Below are 19483 nucleotides of genomic sequence, written 5' to 3' on the forward strand. Positions count from 1 at the left end.
TGAGGGCGCAGCCAGGTGAGGGCGCAGCCAGGTGACGGCGCAGCCAGGTGAGGGCGCAGCCAGGTGAGGGCGCAGCCAGGTGACGGCGCAGCCAGGTGAGGGCGCAGCCAGGTGAGGGCGCAGCCAGGTGAGGCCGCAGCCAGGTGACGGCGCAGCCAGGTGACGGCGCAGCCAGGTGAGGCCGCAGCCAGGTGACGGCGCAGCCAGGTGACGGCGCAGCCAGGTGAGGCCGCAGCCAGGTGACGGCGCAGCCAGGTGAGGCCGCAGCCAGGTGAGGCCGCAGCCAGGTGAGGGCGCAGCCAGGTGACGGCGCTTCCAGGTGAGGCCGCAGCCAGGTGACGGCGCAGCCAGGTGAGGGCGCAGCCAGGTGACGGCGCAGCCAGGTGAGGCCGCAGCCAGGTGAGGCCGCAGCCAGGTGACGGCGCAGCCAGGTGACGGCGCAGCCAGGTGAGGGCGCAGCCAGGTGACGGCGCAGCCAGGTGAGGCCGCAGCCAGGTGAGGCCGCAGCCAGGTGACGGCGCAGCCAGGTGACGGCGCAGCCAGGTGACGGCGCAGCCAGGTGAGGCCGCAGCCAGGTGACGGCGCAGCCAGGTGAGGGCGCGCGGGCACCCGCGGCGCGTGGGGGGCGCCGGGGCGTTGGCGTTCGCCGGGCCTGGCCGTTGGCCGAGCGGGACCTCTGAGCGGGTGGTGGCACCAGGCTGGCTCAGAGGCCAGGCCTGTCCGGGGACAGCAGGAGAGATCCGGCAGGCGGTGACAACTCCCACGCAAAGATGGCTGACAAAGGCAAGAAGGGCAAAGCGGCGGCCCCCGCCCCGGCCCCCGCCCCGGCCCCCGCCCCGGCCCCCGCCCCGGCCGCAGCCGCGCCTCCGCCCCCTCCGCCGGGCGCCAAACCCCAGGACCAGGACGAGAAAGAGGAGCCCAAGAAAAAGGAGAAGTCGGTGCAGCCCAAGGATGAAGTGGGCACGAGGAAGGGGTGTCGTCGCTACAAGTGGGAACTCAAGGACAGCAATAGAGAGTTCTGGGTTATGGGGCACGCCGAGGTCAAGATCCTGAGCTTGGTAAGTCGGGCTGGTACCGGGTGGGGGGGCGGTGGTGGAGAACGATGGGGAGAGAGAAGGAGCTCGCTCCAGATGGGCCCCGAGGAGCTGGAGGGCTGAGGAGAGCCCTTTGCCATGGCTCAGGTGCATGTCTCCCAGCAGAGCTGCCTAATAGCTTCGATGATAATGTTCACCGGGACCACCGTGCACCCTCTCCTGACACTCATCATCACCATGGAGTTGTCCGTCTTCTGCTTCTTCTTCATTATCTACACCTTCGCCATCAACAGATACATGCCTTTCATCCTGTGGCCGATTTCGGTAAGTGAGGAGGTAGGGAGTGCGTGGGACTACTGTGCCTTCACGCATGTGTCTTGGTAAATGGAAGTGACTGTGAACAGAGCAACACATTCGTTCCCCCCCCCCCAACATACTTGTGCCGAGGGCATGAGCTCAGCACCTCCGGTGGGGCTAGGAGCCGGGATAGGGCAGCTGAAGTTAGGTAGAAAAGGCTCTCAAAAAGTCCAGCTTGGGGGTGGGGATGGTGGCGGCTCTTATGTATCTAGTGGTCAAAGGAAGAGGTCTTTGCTTTCCTGAGGCTATGCTCTCCACCACAGCAGGTGAGGTACAGCAACGAGCTGTTCCTCCCTCTTCTGTGCCAGCTCACATTTGAATGGGGAGATCACCCCAGAAGGTACCCCACCCCCAGAAATCAAAGGAGAAAACCAAAGATGTTAAGTGTAGGGGCACCTGAATGGCCCAGTCGGTTAAGCATCCAAACTTGATTTCTGCTCAGGTCATGATCTCAGGGTTGAGATCGAGCCCCTGTAAGGCTCTGCAGTAGGCATGGAGCCTGCTTAAGATTCTCTCTCCTTCTCCCTCTGCCCCCTCCCCTGCCATGCACGTGTTCTCTTTCTTAAAATAAATAAATAAATAAATAAATAAATAAATAAATAAATAAATAAATAAATAAAATAATGTTAAGCCCAGAAGAATGTTCAGCCCAAAGTAGTCATCCATTGGAACAGGAGCTGGGCAAGTTAACCACCTATAGCCTGTTTCCTTCATCAGTAACATGAGGACAGTAATAATCTCTCATGGGATTGTGCCTGAGAAATAATTACAAAGTGCTTGATGCTGTGCCTGAGGGTGTAGGGACTTGAATCCCTACCCATCATCTGTGTAATCACAGAGCACATCCACCAAACTCCCATGTCACTGCATATTCCCAGCATGCCTCCAGAGCCCTAAACTCAAGGCTTCACGCACTTTACACATAAAATGGTCTCAGGATAACCAAGTAACTTACCTCCAGATAACTCAGCTAGTAAGCGGCAAGAAAAAGGATTCAAATCCAGCTTTACCAGTAAAGTCTGAGTCCCTAACTGCATTCTGTCCTGCTTCCTTGTCAAAAGTGATCAGGGCCTAGGGATTCATAGGTATCAGCAGGGTAGGTGAGGACCCCCCAATACAGGGAGAAAGGAGAGGAGGACCAAATAAGACTCTTGGGAAAAGGAATAAACAGAAGATAGAGTAGAAAGGCAGAGGGCTGACTCCAAGGAACTTGAGAAGATATTTTCAGTTCCAGTGAAATGAAAAATCAATAAACTCTGAAAATCCTCCTGCTGCACTTAGCTAAAACGACTAGGGAAAATGTAAACACAACTGCTGTAGCTGAATGACCGAGCCAGCAAAAAAAGAGAAAAAGAAAAAAAAAAAAAAGAAGAAAAGAAACAAATGCCAGCAATGAAAAACAGGGCAGTGATCAAATAAGCTACTGAAGTGTGGTTGTGAACAGCCCACAAAGTATTACCCCATATGGATTTTCATGCACTCATAAGTTACAGGAGGTGAGAGGCCTTGGTCTTAAGCAAAATGGGGATTTAGAACTGAGACCCCTGCATAAGCCAGCACCCTGAAAGGACTGCCCCCTTAGGGAAAAGACAGGCAGAGAAGATACCTTTCCCCCACACAGAAGAATAAGAAGGCATGTTCACTTCTGTCTGAGCTTTGAACTGAAACACACACACACACACACACACACACACACACACTTACCTTGAGAAAACAGAAATTTTGAACCTGAATTTTGTACAGATTTGGTTTGAATTTTTACTACTTTCATCTTTAAATGTAGGCACAAGCCTAGAAGACTTGTGCCTGGGAATTAGCATAAAAATTAATTCTAATTTAATGATGTTCTGATGATGTCCTTGGAACTCCTGACAGAAACAAATGCAAAGTCACAATCGAAGTATAAAGAGATACCCATAGGAGAGGTGGAGGCAGCAGGGGAGGAGGGGGAGACTTGTCAAAAATGAGTTCACAGTTCAAAACTACAAAATGCCTGATTTTAAAATCCCCATGTCTAATAATTGAGAATCAGCAAACCTAACAAATGGGAGGATTAGAACCCTGAGAATATGAGATTGATAGAAGAGCTGTCTTAAAATAATAAATATACTTAAAATAATTAAAGATATAAGCAGAGGAACGCCTGGGTGACTCAGTGGTTGAGTGTCTGCCTTGGGCTCAGGGCATGATCCCGGAATGCGGGATCAAGTCCCATATTAGGCTCCTTGCGGGGGGGCTTGCTTCTCCCTCTGCCTGTGTCTCTGCCTCTCTGTGTCTCTCATGAATAAATGAATAAAATCTTAAAAAAATAAATAAACAGAGCCCTAACAACAGAATAAGACATTCTGAAGACAGAATAAAAAGATCTTTTTTAAAATATAAAATATGGTATCTAGAATTAAACATAGTTATTGAAATAAAACTGTCAATAATGTGCTATAAAGCATATTAGACAAAGCTGGAGAACTAGCAAACCAAAAGATGTGGGGGGGGGGAGATGTGGGGAAATTACCCAGAATATGGCACTGAGAGATAAAGACAGAAAATATGAGAGAAGCTGAGTCAGAGAAAATGGAATGAGAAAGTCCATCATAAGCCTAATAGGACTTCTAGAAGAAGAGACTCACTCATAAGAATGGAGTAGAAATACTCAGAGCGAAAATGACTGAGAACTCTCCAGATTTATTTATTTTTAAATATTTTATTTATTCATGAAAGACACAGAGATGCAGGCTCCCCATGGGGAGCCTGATGTGGGACTCGATTCCAGGACTTTGGGATCACGACCTGAGCTGAAGGCAGATGCTCAACCACTGAGCCACCCAGGTGCCTCAAGAATCTCCAGATTTAATGAATAACCACTAAAAATGGCAGAGTTGGGAACACCAAAACTCTTGTCTCTCCACTAAAATAATGATTTGGCTGTCAAAAACTGTCAGAATCAACTTTTTCATGACTCTGGAATCTAATTTTTAAAAACTTATGGGACATCTGGGTGGCACAGTGGATTAAACATACAACTCTTGGTTCCAGCTCAGGTCGTGATCTCAGGGTCGTAAGATTGAGCCCCGTTGTTGGGTTCTGTCCTGGGCATGGAGCCTGCTTGAGTTTCTCCCTCCCTCTGCCTCTGCCCCTCCACCCCACTCTCTCTCTCTCTGTCTCTCAAATAAATCAACCTTTTAAAAAAAAACTTATAACAATCAGAAGAATGCTTAAGGAAGAAAGAAGCTGTTGAATTTGGTAAAGGAGTCTTGTGACATTTTAACTACCCACCATCCCTCACATCCCAGCTTGTCCATAGCCATGAATACAACAGCTCCATTTCTGGTCACGTTCTTCGCTGGTAACAGAAGGAACAATACAGACCTATTGTCAAAAAATGATGGTTGTGCAGACATATAGATCAATGGAACAGAACAGAGAACCCAGAAGTGGACCCTGAACTTTATGGTCAACTAATATACGATAAAGGAGGAAAGACGATCCACTGGAAGAAAGACACTCTCTTCAATAAATGGTGCTGGGAAAATTGGACATCCACATGCAGAAGAATGAAACTGGACCACTCTCTTGCACCATACACAAAGATAAACTCAAAATAGATGAAAGATCTAAATGTGAGACAAGATTCCATCAAAATCCCAGAGGAGAACTCAGGCAACACCCTTTTTGAACTTGGCCATAGTAACCGGAGAAGAACAAACAGTGTATGTTCTCATTCATTTGGGGAATATGAATAATAGTGAAAGGGAATATAAGGGAAGGGAGAAGAAATGTGTGAGAAATATCAGAAAGGGAGACAGAACATAAAGACTTCTAACTCTGGGAAATGAACTAGGGGTGGTGGAGGGGGAGGAGGGCGGGGGGTGGGGGTGAATGGGTGACGGGCACTGAGGGGTACACTTGACGGGATGAGCACTGGGTGTTATTCTGTATGTTGGTAAATTGAACACCAATAAAAATTAATTTATAAAATAAAATAATAAATAAATAAATAAATAAATAAATAAATAAATAAATAAATAAATAAATGAATAATGAATAAATGATGGTTGTGCCTGGTGGCTCCTTGAGGGACAGGCCCAGGAACCTGACTTTCTTTTACCTGCCTCAGAGCTTTTTTAGGGCTGAAGCAGCTTCCTGGATATCATTTGTCAAAAGTATTTTTTTCAAGATTTTATTTACTTATTCATGATAGACAGAGGCAGAGACAGGAGAAGCAAGCTCCTTGCAAGGAGCCCAATATGGGACTTGATCCTGGGATCATGCCCTGAGCCAAAGGCAGACACTCAACTGCTGAGCCACCCAGGCGTCCCTGTCAAAACTATTTAAAGGCATATCTCCTAACCATAGCCACCTGAGGCAAGGAAAATCAGATGAGGCAAGGAATAGACAGACCAGAGTTTGGGAAGAGGCTGGAGAAGGAAATACAGTGGGGAGTAAGAGCTATGCAAAGCTACTACACATACCAGGAAATCCAGAAGGCCACACATGTGCCGAGGGCTGGACACATGCTCGCAAAAGACCCTAAGTTTGTGCCCCTTGCAGACTTCTAGGTTCTGCACAAGCAGCAGGTGAAAACAGAGTTCTAAATAGCTTGGACAAGTGTTGAAGGAGTACCTCAACACAAAGCCAACTTGCAAAGACTAGTAGAGTACTTTTGTTTGTTTCCAGATATTTAAGGAAATCTCTTTCAGATCACTACCTGAAGGTACCTGGGAGTTCAGATGGTTAAGCATCTGCCTTTGGCTCAGGTCATGATCTCCAGGTCCTGGGATCAAATGCTGCATCCACTCCTCGCTCAGCAAGGAGTCTGCTTCTCCCTCTCCCTCTGCCTCCTCCTGCTGCTCATGTTTGCCCTCTCTCTCTCTCTGTGCATCTCAAATGAATAAATAAAATCTTAAAAAAAAATTAAGGGGTGACTGGGTAGCTCAGCCAGTTAAGCATCTGCCTTTGGTTCAGGTCATGGCCCCAGGGTCCTGGGATCAGCCCTACATTGGATTCCCTGCTCTGTGGGGAACCTGCTTCTCCCTGTCCCTCTGCCTGCCACTCCCCTGCTTGTGCTCACTTTCTGTGTGTTTGCGTGTGTGTGTGTCAAATAAATAAAAATCTTTAAAAAAAATTTTTTTTAATAAAAATCACTACCTGACCATTAATCTAGTGAAACAGCGACTTCAGTGGCAGGACTAGAAGAATACAGTCTTTAAAAAACAGTTTAGAAAAAAGTCATTAAACATACAGATGTCTACAACTTACAACAATCAGCAACAACAAATCCTGGGGAAGGGGGAGAATATGGTTTACGGAGTAACTACATTATAATATTCAAGATGCCCAGAATTATAAAGCATGCAAAGAAATAAAATATGGTCCATTCACAAAGAAAAAAAATTAATAGAGACTGTCTCTGAGAAAGCCCAGATATTAGACTTACTAGACAAAGAGTTAAAATCCATTGTCTTAAAAATGCATAAAGAACTAAAACCAGAAGAACAATTCATGAACAAGTAGAAAATATCAGTAAAGAGAAATTATAAAAAGGAATCAGGAAGAAATTCTGGAGCTGAAAATAATATAACTGAAATGAAGAACTGACTAGACTGGTTTAACGGCAGATTTGAGCAGACAGCATGAATCTGTGAACTTGAAGATAGGCCAATTGAGATTATCCTGTCTGAGGAAATGAAAGAAAAAAAGAATGAAAAAACTGAAGAGACCTATGAGGCACCATCAAGTATTCTAGCATATGCTGAATCCCAAAAGAAGAGAGAGAGAAAGGGGAAGAAAGAATATTTGAAAAAATGGTAAAAAAAAAAAAAAAAACTTTCCAAATTTGATAAAAGATACAAATCTACACATTCAAAAAGGACCAAGTAGGATAAACTCTAAGTGAGCCACACTGAGACACACTATAATCAAACTGTCCAGAAACAATGACAAAGTCTTGAAAGCCACAAACAAGAGAAGCAACTAATCTCATACAGACGAACTTTAATAGGATTAACACCCAATTTCACATCAGAAACCATGGAGACCTGAGACAGTGGAATGATGTACTTAAAGTCCTGAAAGAACAAACAAACCCTGTCAACCAAGAATTCTATCTTTCATATTTGCTATCTGTTATGAGTTGAACTGTGTCCCCTAAAAAGATGTTGAAGTCCTAACACCCAGTACCTGTGAACATGACCTTATTTGGAGTAAAGGGCCTTTGCCGATGATGAGGTCATTAGAGTGAGCTCTAATCCAATATGACTAGTATCATTATAAAAAGTAGAAATTTGGACACAGAGATAGACATGCTCAGAGGGAAGGTGATGTAAGGAGACAGGAAGAGGATAGAAGGGGACAAGCCAAGGAATGCTTAAAGTTACCAGAAACTTGAAGAGAGGCCAGATCATTTCCAGTACCTTCATAGGTAACATGACTCTGCCAACACCTTGATTTCAGACCTCTGGCCTCCAGAACCATTAAATAATAAATTTATGGGGTTTTTCTTTTTTTTTTTTTTAGTTTTGTTTTATTTTTAATTTATGTTGTTGTAAGCCACCTACTTGGTGGTACTGTGTTATGGCATCTTCAGGAAATGAAAACAATACCCTTCAAAACTGAAATCATCCTTCAAAATTTACCATTCAAGGGGCATCTTCAGTTGAGCATCTGACTCTTGACTTCAGCTCAGGTCATGATCTCAGGGCCATGAGACTGAGCTCTACGTCGGGCTCCACACTCAGCATAGAGTCTGCTTCTCTTTCCCTTTCCCACTGCCCTACTCACATACACATTCTCTCTCTTTCAAATAAATAAATCTTTTTAAATTATTCAAAAATGAAGGAGAAGGGGTGCCTAGATGGCTCAGTCAGTTAAGTGTCTGCCTTTGGCTCAGGTCATGATCCCAGGGTCCTGGGATTGAGCCCTACTTCAGGCTCCCTGCTCAGCGTCTCCATCTCCCTCTGCCACTCTCCCTGCTTGTGCTCTCTCTCTCTCTCAAATAAATAGAATCTTTAAAAAAAAAAAAAAGGAGAAACTAAGACATTCTTAGATAAAAGTTTGTTGCTAGTAGACCTGGCTTACATGAAATGCTAAAGGAGGTCCTCCAGGCTCAAATGAGAGGACACTAGACAGTAACTTGAAGCCATAAAAGAATAAAGAACACCAGTAAAGGTAACTACATAGATAAATATAAAATACATTATTGTTGCATGTTTTGATTGTAACTTTTTTTCTGATATGATTTAAAAGATGAATGCATAAAACAATAATTATAAATCTCCATTAATGGGACTGTATGTAAAGATATAATTTATGATGATAACAGTAAGAGTTTTATGTACTAGTAAGCCTAAGGTGGCATCAATTCAAACTAGACTATTATAAATTTAAGATATTAATTATAACCCCAAGGTAACCTCTAATAAATTAACTAAATAATGTATAGAAAAAGAAATAAGTAATGAAATTGACACTACAAAAAATTAAACAACAAAAGAAGGTAATAGTGGAGGAGCTGAGGACAAAAAGATATATTTAAAAAAAAAAAAACAGCAAAATGACGGAAATAACTCCTTATCAGTAATTACTTTAAGTGCACATGGATTGAACTCTCTAGGGCAGAGATGATCAGAATGGATTTTTAAAATAATCCACTTTAAATGATATTATATGAACATAACAGATTCCTTTAGTCCAAAGATACAAATAAATTGAAAACGAAAATGGGAACAGTTACTCCACATAAATAGTAACCAAAAGACAGCTGAGGCGGCCATACCAATATCAAAGTTAATGAAAGATATGAATTCTCAAAGATGTACCAAGAAAAATAAACACAAAACGACACTTAGGTATGTCATAGAGGCACTGCTGATTACCAGAAACAAAGGAAAATTTAAAATCAAGAGAAAATACTATTTGCATTAAAAAAAAAAAAAAACAGAAGCAACAACAAAAACCCTCAAACTACTAGACTTAACTTCATATATTTCAACGGCAATGACAGTGGCCAGAAAACACTGGAATAATTTCTTTAAAGGGATGAGATGGCAAGAATAAATAAAGGCATTTTTCATTTTTATTTAAATTCAATTTGCCAACATATAGTGTAACACCCAGTGGTCATCCCATCAAGAGCCCTCCTTTAGTGCCCGTCGCCCAGTTACCCCATCCTCCCACCCACCTCCCCTTCCACGACCCTTTCTGTGTTTCCCAGAGTCAGGAATCTCTCATGGTTTGTCTCCCTCTCTTATTTTTCCCACTCATTTCCCCTCCTTTCCTTTATAATCCCATTCACTATTTCTTATATTCCACCTATGAGTGAAACCACATGATGATTGTCCTCCGTTTGACTTATTTCACTCAGCATAATACCCTCCAGTTCCATCCACATCGAAGCAAATAGTGGGTATTCATAAAATAAAAACATTTTATTTTTATTTAATTTTTTAAAAAGATTTTATTTATTCATGAGAAACACAGAGAGGGAAAGAGAGACAGACAGAGACACAGGCAGAGGGAGAAACAGGCTCCATGCAGGGAGCCTGACATGGGACTCTATCCCAGGACTCCAGGATCACACCCTGGGCCTAAGGCAGGTGCTAAACTGTTGAGCCACCCAGGTATTCTCCAAAATACATTTTTATTTTTTTTATTTTTTAAAGATTTTATTTATTCATGAGAAACAGAGAGAGAGAGAGAGAGAGGCAGAGACACAGGCAGAGGGAGAAACAGGCTCCATGCAGGGAGCCTGACATGGGACTCAATCCTGGGTCTCCAGGATAAGGCCCTGGGCTGAAGACAGCACTAAACCGCTGAGCCACCAGGGCTGCCTCCAAAATATATTTTTAAACAACAAATGAAACAATTTCATTTTCCTGACCCTCACTGAAAGAACTACTAAAAGATGTACCTCAAAAAGAAAGAAATTAAACCAAAAAGAAATTTGTGCAGTGTAAAAAAGGAACAGTAAGCAAAGAGCCTAGTGCGCTTGTGGATTGACCTAAATAAACACTAAAGAGAGAATTGGAGGGACGCCTGGGTGGCTCAGCTGTTGAACGTCTGCCTTCAACCCAGGGTGTGATTCCGGAGTCCCGGGATCAAGGCCCACATCAGGCTGCGTGGAGCCTGCTTCTCCCTCTGCCTGTGTCTCTGCCTCTCTATCTTTCTGTGTCTCTCATGAATAAATAAATCTTTTTTTAAATAAATAAATAAATAAATAAATAAATAAATAAATAAATAAATAAATATTTTTTTAATGAACTTATTTATTTATAAGGAAGACTTGGCAAACAGCAACCATAGTGGGAGATTTTAACATGCCTCCTTCAGCAATTGATAGCTTGATCTAGTGACATACATAGAACGTATGGAGCCCTATACCCAACAGAACAGGCTATGTGTTGTTTCCAAGTACACTTGGAACAATCATAAAAATTATCCTCAGGATGCCTGGGTGGCTCAGTTGGTTAAGTGTCTGACTCTTGATTTTGGCTCAGGTCATGATCTCAGGGTCCTGGGACTGAGCCCTGTGCTGGGCTCTGCACTCAGTGGGGACTCTGCTTGAGATTCTCTTCCTCTTCCTCTGCCCTTCCCCCTGTTCATGCTCTCTCTTAAATAAATAAATCTTTTTAAAAATTTATTCTCAGGATACCTGGGTGGCTCAGCAGTTAAGCATCTGCCTTCAGCTCAGGGCGTGATCCTGGAATCTGGGATCGAGTCCCACATCAGGATCCCTGTGAGGAGTCTGCTTCTCCCTCTGCCTGTGTCTCTAAGTCTCTCTCTTTCTCTCTCTCTCTCTCTCTCTCTCTGTCTTTCATGAATAAATAAATCTTAAAAAAAATTTATTCTCAATAAGAACACAAAGCAAATAACAAATAAGTAAGTAATTAACAAATAACTGATGTCGTCCAGACCATATTCTCTAACTTCAGTGTAATATAATTAGAAATCAATCAGTAAAATTTAAATCCCCAGGTGTTTGGGGGGGAAATCTAATGTGTTCCCCAAACACGAAGATTTCGTATTTATGTTGCATTCACAGATACTATCTGTAGAGTCTCCCTAAACTATTAAAATTCAAATCTATATAATTAGAAAAGAAGATTGAAAATTAATAGTCTTAAGAAGGTGCCAAAACCAAATTAAAACAATGGAATTAAGAAGGCAATGCCAAAGATAAGAACTAGAATTCATGAAGTAGGAAGCAAAGATCCATTAATGAGGACTAATAAAACCAAATAACCTAGCTATTTGAAAAGACTAATAAAGTAGATGGATCCCCAGGAGGGAAAAGAGAGAATGAGCAAAGAAAAATACTACTATAAAGATCAAGAAGAGATTTTTAAAGATTACAGGGAAAATGTGAATTTTTAAAGATTACAGGGAAAATATGAATTTTTATGCCAATAAATTGGAAAGTTGAGATAATAGTTAATTTCCTAGGAAAAATTAACATAAAATTGACTCAAAAAGAAATAGAAAAACAAGTCATAAAACAATTCATCCATATTTTCATCTGGCACTTGTTTCACTTTCTACATTTAAATCTTTTGGTTCATTTGGAGTCATTTTGGCATATGGTGTGAACCATAACTCCAGCTTTATATCCACTTTTTTTTGAGTGAGTACCCATGTGAACCAATGGGGGGGGGGCGGTGTGCAAAGGATGAGAGAGAGAAAGAGAATCTTTTTAAAAAATGTTTTATTTATTTATTCATGAAAGACACACAAAGAAAGGCAGAGACGTAGACAGAAGGAAAAGCAGGCTCCATGCAGGGAGCCCGATGTGGGACTCGATCCCGGGACTCCAGGATCACACTCTGAGCCGAAGGCAGACAGTCAACCACTGAGCCACCCAGGCATCCTGAGAGAGGATAACTTAAGCAGGCTCCATGCTCAGTGCAGAGCCTAATGTGGTGGTCAGTCTCAACCCCAAGATCATGACCTGAGCTGAAATCAAGAGTCGATGCGTAACAGACTGAACCATCCAGACGCCCCTCTAGCTTATCCTTATGCCTATCCAGTTGTTCTGCCCCTATCACTCAATTTACTCATTTATTAAGTAGTATATCTTTTCCTCACTGATTTAATTTTTTTAAGATTTTATTTATTTGAGAGAGAGAGAGCGTCAGAGAGAGAGTGAGAGAGCATGAAAGGGCTGGGGCGGCAGAGGGAAGGGGGAAGAAGCAACTCCCCTCTGAGCAGGAAGTCCAACACTGGGCTCTATCCCAGGACCGTGATCTCAGCCAAAGGCAGGCATTTAACGGACTAAGGCACCCAGGTGCCCCTCCCCACTGATTTTAAATGGCATTTTTGTTAAATGTTAAAATCCCAAATGCAGGGTTTATTTCTAGACTTTATTTCTAGTTTCACTGGTCCCTTTTTTCTTCCCATTTTTTAAAGTCTTGATAATATGTTGTATTATCTAGTATGCTTTTGATCTTATAATGTCTGATTTTAAGGAAAGTAAAGTATATATGCCTAGCTTATCTGAATGTGGCTATAAAAATCTTCAGTAAAATATAAGCAAACTGAACCAAGTAATATACAAGCAAGTAATACATCATGATCAAGCAGGGTATGTGTCAGGAATGCAAAGCTGGTTTAGTCTGCAAAATTCTACTAATATAATTCACAATCTTGTATCTAAAGGAGAAAACCAGGCAGCCCAGGTGGCTCAGCGGTTTAGCGCCACCTTTGGCCTGGGGCTTCGGCCTGGGGCGTGGACCCAGGATCAAGGCCCACGTCGGGCTCCCTGCAGAGAGCCTGCTTCTCCCTCTGCCTGTGTCTGTGCCTCTCTCTCTCTATGTCTCTCATGAATAAACAAATAAAATCTTTAAAAAAAAATAAAGGAGAAAACCACATCATCATCTCATGAGCTTCATACAAACTGTTAAGTAATATTCAATATTAATTTTTAGAAAACTCTTAGCAAACTACTTTAAAAGAGAACTTATATTAATAGTAGGTACCTCCCCAAACCTACAATAACCATTGCATTTCATGGTAAAACTTTTTTTTTTCATGGTAGAACTTCAGAAGCATTTCCTTCGCAGTGCCTACTAGCCTTCCTTCGGTATAGCACTGTGCTGGAGATCTTAAATCAGTCACAGTGTAACAAGAAAAAACATGTATGGATTGGGAAGGGGAAAAAAACTAGAATCATTCACAGATATGATTCTCTACATCGAAAATCTAAGAGGATCGATAGTGGAATTACCAGAGTTGCTTGAGTACAACAAAGTAACCAGAGGCAAACAATAGAGTTCCTGAATACTAGCAGTGAACAATGAGAAAATGTGACTTTTAATAAACGATTTAAAACAGCAACAGATGGGACTCCTGGGTATCCGGGTGTCCGGCTCAGTGGTTGAGCATCTGCCTTTGGCTCAGGTTGTGATCCCAGGGTCCCAGGATCAAGTCCTACATTGGGCTCCCTGTAGGCAGCCTGCTTCTCCTCCTGCCTATGTCTCTGCCTCTCTGTGTCTCTCATGAATAAATAAAATCTTTTTAAAAAAATAAATAAAACAGCAACAGAAACTACAAGAAACTTAGAATAAACCTGTTCAAAGATGTGTAAGACTTTACACAGAGATCACAGTTTATTGATGGACATAAAAGAAAACTCTACATAAATGGAAAAATACCCCATATTCACAGATTTGAAGAAGTACTACCATAAAGATGATATTGATTTAATTCCATAATAATAATATAAATTACATGAAATTTCAATCTGACAGAGGTTGTTCCTGGAACTTTACAAGGTTATTCTAAAATTCTTACGAGGATTAACTCACTCAGCAAGATACCGGAATTACTATAAAGCTTTGGTCCTAGCTTAGGGATTGACAAAAAGAGTAATGGAATTGTTATGGACTGAATGGGTATCCCCAAAATTCATAGGCTGAAATCCTAACCTCCAGAGTGACTATGCTTATAGATGGGGCCTCTAGAGTAATACTTAAGATTAAATGAAGTCAAAAGAGTAGGACCCTAATCCAACAGAAGTGTCCCTGTAAGAAAAGACAATAGAGAGCCCTCTCTCTCCCTCTTCCTCTCCCCTCTTTGTCTCCCCCTGCCTCCCCCCACAACCCCACCTTGCACACACTACAGAAAAGCCATATGGGGGCATAGCAAGAAGGCAGCCATCTGCAAACCAGAAATAGTCCTTATCAGAAACTGAATATAATGGCAGCTTGATCAGGGACTTCTAGCCCTCAGAACCGTGAGAAAAATAAATGTCTGTTGTCTAAGTCACCCAGCCTATGGAATTTTGCTGAGGTCACCTGAGAAAATGAACATAGGAATAAAAAGAGAACTCAGAAACAGACCTACATACATATGGCAACTTCGTATATGGCAAAGGTGGCATTATAAATCGGTTGAACAGAATATTGAATAAACCTGCTTGGGAATGTGTATGTGAGAGAGGGAGAAACTATGTATCAATTAAAATTAAAACTTTACAACAGAAGATATCATAAACAAAAATTTTAAAACCAATAGAAAAATGAGATCAGGGATATGATGGTACCTTTGTCTTCTTGTCTGACTGCTGACCCGTGGATTTCCCATACTATGTTGAATAGGAGTGGTGAGAGTGGACGCCCTTGTTTTGTGTCTGATCTTGGAGGAAAAGCTTTCAACCTTTCACCACTGAATATGATGTTAGCTATGGGCTTGTCATATATGGTCTTTATTATGTTGAGTTATGTTCCTTCTATGCCTAATTTGTTGGGAGTTTTTATGATGGATGGATGTTGGATTTTGTCAAACACTTTTTGTCTATTGAGATGATCATATGATTCTTTTCTCTCATTCTACTAATGTGACCTACCACACTGATTGATTTGCATAAGTGTAAAACATTCTTGCATCTCAAGGATAAAGCCTACTCGATCATGGTGGGTGATCCTTTTAATGTGCTGCTGAATTCAGCCTGCTGGCATTTTACCGAGGCTTTTGGCATTTCCAGCCATCAGGGATTGGCCTGAAGTTTTCTTTTCCAGTAGTGTCCTCTTTTGGCTTTGGTATCACGAAAATGCTGGCTTCATAAAATGAGTTTGGGAGTGGTCCCCTCCTCATTTTTTGGAAGAGCTTGGTCAGGGTTATGAGATTAAGCCCCAGGTAGGGTGCCGCACAGAGTCTGCTCGACATTCTCTCTCTCCCTGTGCCCCTTTCCTTCCCACCACTCATGCACATGTTCTCTCCAAATAAATAAAATCTTTAAAAGGGGGGGAGGGGTCAATGCTAGAAGAAATCTTTTATTTAAATTTAAATCTAAACATGCAAAACGCACAAAATAGTATATACTGTTTCTAAATATATAATATGGAAGAAAATACAAATACACTCTTGGGAAGAGTAACCATTAGCTCCCAATGTGTGTGGCTGCCTCTGAGCAAGGGGCATGAAAGGGCAGAGTAGGGACACTGTGGCTCTATGAAGTTTTACTTCTGGCTTTTTTTTTTTTTTTTTTTTTTAGAGATCTAAGTAAATATTGCAAGATGTTAAAATCTGTTTAATCTCAGTGGTTCATGGCTGCTAGAGGTGGAAGTAGGGATGGGATGTTTGCAATGTATTAAAATTCAAAAACCAGGGGCACCTGGGTGGCTCAGTTAGTTAAGCGTCTGCCTTCGGCTCAGGTCATGATCTCAGGGTTCTGGGATCGAGCCCCGCATTGGGCTCTGTGCTCAGTGGAGAGCCTGCTTCTTCTTCTCCTTCTGCCCCTCCCCCCTCTCATGCACACGCGCGCTCTCTCTCTTTCTCAAACAAAATCTTTTTTAAAATAATAAAATTGGGATCCCTGGGTGGCGCAGCGGTTTGGCGCCTGCCTTTGGCCCAGGGCGCGATCCTGGAGACCCGGGATCGAATCCTGCGTCGGGCTCCCGGTGCATGGAGCCTGCTTCTCCCTCTGCCTGTGTCTCTGCCTCTCTCTCTCTCTCTGTGACTATCGTAAATAAATAAATAAAAAACCTTTAAAAAAAATAAAATAAAATAATAAAATTTAAAAGCCTGAAAAAGAAAAGGCCCATGACAAGCAACCAGGGAAAGACAGTTAAGAGAAAAGAGCATCACGGCAACCAAGGGGAAGGGCGGGCCTCATCCAGGGCTGCCCAGCTGGCTGTTGCCCACAGGATTAAGAGGTCCACAAGCTCTCGACCACCATCACCCCAGGAGTGATAGGGGAGGAGGCTGGCTTACTGTGGTCATGCTTTGGCCAACTTTAAGCTTGGCTATGCTAGCGAGTGGCAGTGTGTGGTACTTGCGGGGAAAGCAGCCCTTCTGCTCAGTCTGGGAACATCTGGACCTGGTCAGGAAGGAAAGGGAAGCAAGTATGGGGCAAGGGTAAGATGGAGGCCAGAAGGGATGAGAAGGAAGGTTGATGATGGAGGAAGTGGTGCGGACTTGCAAAGAGGGGAGTGTCTAGGAAGTAAGGCAAGAGGGGTGGGGGCAGGGGTGGAGGAGGCTGCCAGGGTCGTAACCAGAGAGGCCAGAATCCAACAGAAGTTCCTGCAAGCAGCACAGCCCACCGGGGATCCAGAGGGAAGAGCTGGCCCCCTCCCCAGACTGATGATGGGGTTTGTACTCACCAATAATTTGAATCGTTGTGCATTCACTTAAATGAGTATTGGGGAGAAAAAAGAAATTAAAGTGTAACTAGCCACTAAATGTGTCCTTTCAGAGAAGGTGGCAGCAGAAGGGGCCCATGAAGGCCGCTAAGCACCCTGAGCTTTGGGTCTCAACTCAAAGAGCCAGCCCTGGGGGCCACAGCATGCCCACCCAGCTGATGTATATTTATCTTCACATATATATTCTTTAAATCAGGCAGAAGTTTGGAAACCATCGCCTCTGGAGGAGGTCTACGCCAGGTTGGGTGCTGAGGGGGATCTTGGTTGAGGCTGACTCTCCTGTCTCCCACACTTTCAGGACCTTCTCAATGATCTGTTTGCCTTCATTTTCCTTGTGGGGGCCGTGATCATAGCTGTGAAAAGCCGACAAACCATGCCCATGCACTACTTCATTGCTGTGGTGAGTCTTTCATGTTGGGTACTTTATTTGCTCAGAAATCACCTCTTCTGGAGAATGAGTGTTTTCCTCTGACTTAAGGAGAGGACTTCTTTTCTTTTTCCAAAATCTCGGGACCCATGCAGAGTTTAAAAGTGAAGTTGGTAAATGTTTCCAATGAAGAAGCCACTTAAAGATGCTGTCCAGGGAGCCAGCCGAGGTCAGGGCTCCCTCTTCCTAGCTGTCCTGATCTCTGAGGCAAAGGGCCACACCCAAGCTGGGGATTGGGAAGCTGAGGTGAAGGGAGGGGCAAACTTAGAATGTCTCTGGTCTGGAAGTTTGTGGGGAGCAAGGGATGTGATAACCAGCACCTGCTGATGAATACGAAACAGAGGGACTATGCCAGCTTTGGAATGAAAAGCAAAAGTAACCAGCATCCTTTTGTCTTCCAGATCCTTATTGGTGTGGCTGGACTTTTCGCTTTAATCGATATATGTCTTCAAAGAAAACATTTCAAAGGCAAGAGAATCAAAAGGAATGTGCTGACTCCTCCTCCTCCAGGAAAGGACCAAAAGGCTGAAAAGCCAAAGGAAGGAGAAAAACCACCAGAAAAGGCAGCAGAAAAAGCACCAGAAAAAGCAGAAAAGCCCAAGGATAAAGAAAAGGGAGGCAAGAAATGATGGGAAGGAGACCCCTGCTGTCAGAACCAGCAATGTGTTTTACCACAAAACTTATGTCCACTATGTGTCTTGTCTTCTCTCTAGAATGGTTTTCTTTTCCATCCTAATAACCACCTTTGCTTGGAAAAGAAATTCTTCTTTAAATGGATTTTTAAAGCCTAAAGTTGACGTAAACATTATTTTGTTCATTCAACAAAAGTTCCCAAGAGTTTTGATGCAGAGGGCAAGACCGGAGCTGGGCCTCTCAGGCCGCCTGCAGGCCACAGGGCACACAAGGTGTGGGGGACCGGAGGTGTGGGTGACAGCGGCTGTCAACAGTGACCAGCCAAAAGGGCCAGAGGAAAACATGAGACTGGAAAACAAAATGAACATTTTGTTCATATTGATATTTTTATTTTCCATTTTTTGAGAACACCCAGGTAGTCGCTATGAGAAAAATAGGCTGTTGGCCTTCCTTACTCTTTGCACTTTAGCATGGGTGCTCATTTGAGGTCCATTCGGGAGGAGGGCAAAGAGGCGGTATCATCCCCTCAGGGCTCAGGGCCTCCTAGAGTGGGAGTCAGGCGGCATGGGCACAGGAAGGCCTGAGGGAGCCAGGCCTCTGGGACCTGCGGTATCTCCCCCAGTAAGGACCTGAACATAAGCCCTGAGTCAGGCTCAACTGGGCGTTGGAGCCACAGTTCCCACACGCAGGCCTCAGTGAAGGCCCCAGGCTCACTGAACAGACCAGCCATGTGGCCGAAGAAGGGTCATACTCATGAGAGGAAAGAAAACAAGGTCCCAAACTGATGCATGAGGAGCTAGAGGAGACAGGTGTAGGGCAGGAGATGAGAAGTAACAAGGCACCCCCCAGCCCAGCCAGGAACGAGGTGAGGAACAGGCTGAAAGGCTCAACTGGGCCTTGGGAGCCACGGTCCTGACTCGGGCCTTTGCCCTGAGCTCCACAGGGCATCCCTGAAGTGGCAGGGTCTACTCCTCCAGGAGATCACATACTCGGCTGCTGCAGAGCAGAAAGTGAGCCTGGGAAGAGGATGCAGCATGGCGTTTGGGGTGTGGGGAGCAGGCAAAGCATGAGCTTGGATGGCCCCCACCCCTCTAGTCATACTCCCTCTGTAGCCCCCACAGTACCCCCTGTGGGCTGGGCAGGATGAGTCACAATGTGGGGGCAACTAGAGGGAAGTACCTTGTAGAGAAAAACTCAAAAGTGCACCCTGTCCTGCCGTGTGACCTGAAAGTCCTCTCCTAGGTACGAAGCCAAGAGGAATGGTGGACTAGAATGTTCATCATAGCCAAAAGGCAAAAAAGAGCCTAAATGTTCAAAAGGAGGTAAACTGTGCTACTACATTCACAAAATGGAATACAACTCAGCAATAAGAACATGAATATTGAAACAGCATGATGATGAAT

The 19483-nt window shown here is 43.7% G+C and overlaps 1 protein-coding gene across 1 annotated transcript; it reads left to right on the plus strand.

The window, feature by feature from the left end:
- Positions 1-770: 770 nt before the first annotated feature.
- CMTM2 (CKLF like MARVEL transmembrane domain containing 2) lies at positions 771-18303 on the plus strand. Its single transcript, XM_055304778.1, has 5 exons — positions 771-783; positions 859-1058; positions 1182-1358; positions 17319-17420; positions 17849-18303. Exons 1-5 carry the CDS (start codon positions 771-773, stop codon positions 18074-18076), a joined length of 720 nt encoding a protein of 239 aa, XP_055160753.1. The 3' UTR covers positions 18077-18303.
- Positions 18304-19483: the final 1180 nt, after the last annotated feature.

Source organism: Nyctereutes procyonoides, unplaced genomic scaffold (assembly GCF_905146905.1).
Source record: "Nyctereutes procyonoides isolate TBG_1078 unplaced genomic scaffold, NYPRO_anot_genome, whole genome shotgun sequence".
In the NCBI taxonomy this organism is placed as follows: domain Eukaryota; kingdom Metazoa; phylum Chordata; class Mammalia; order Carnivora; family Canidae; genus Nyctereutes; species Nyctereutes procyonoides.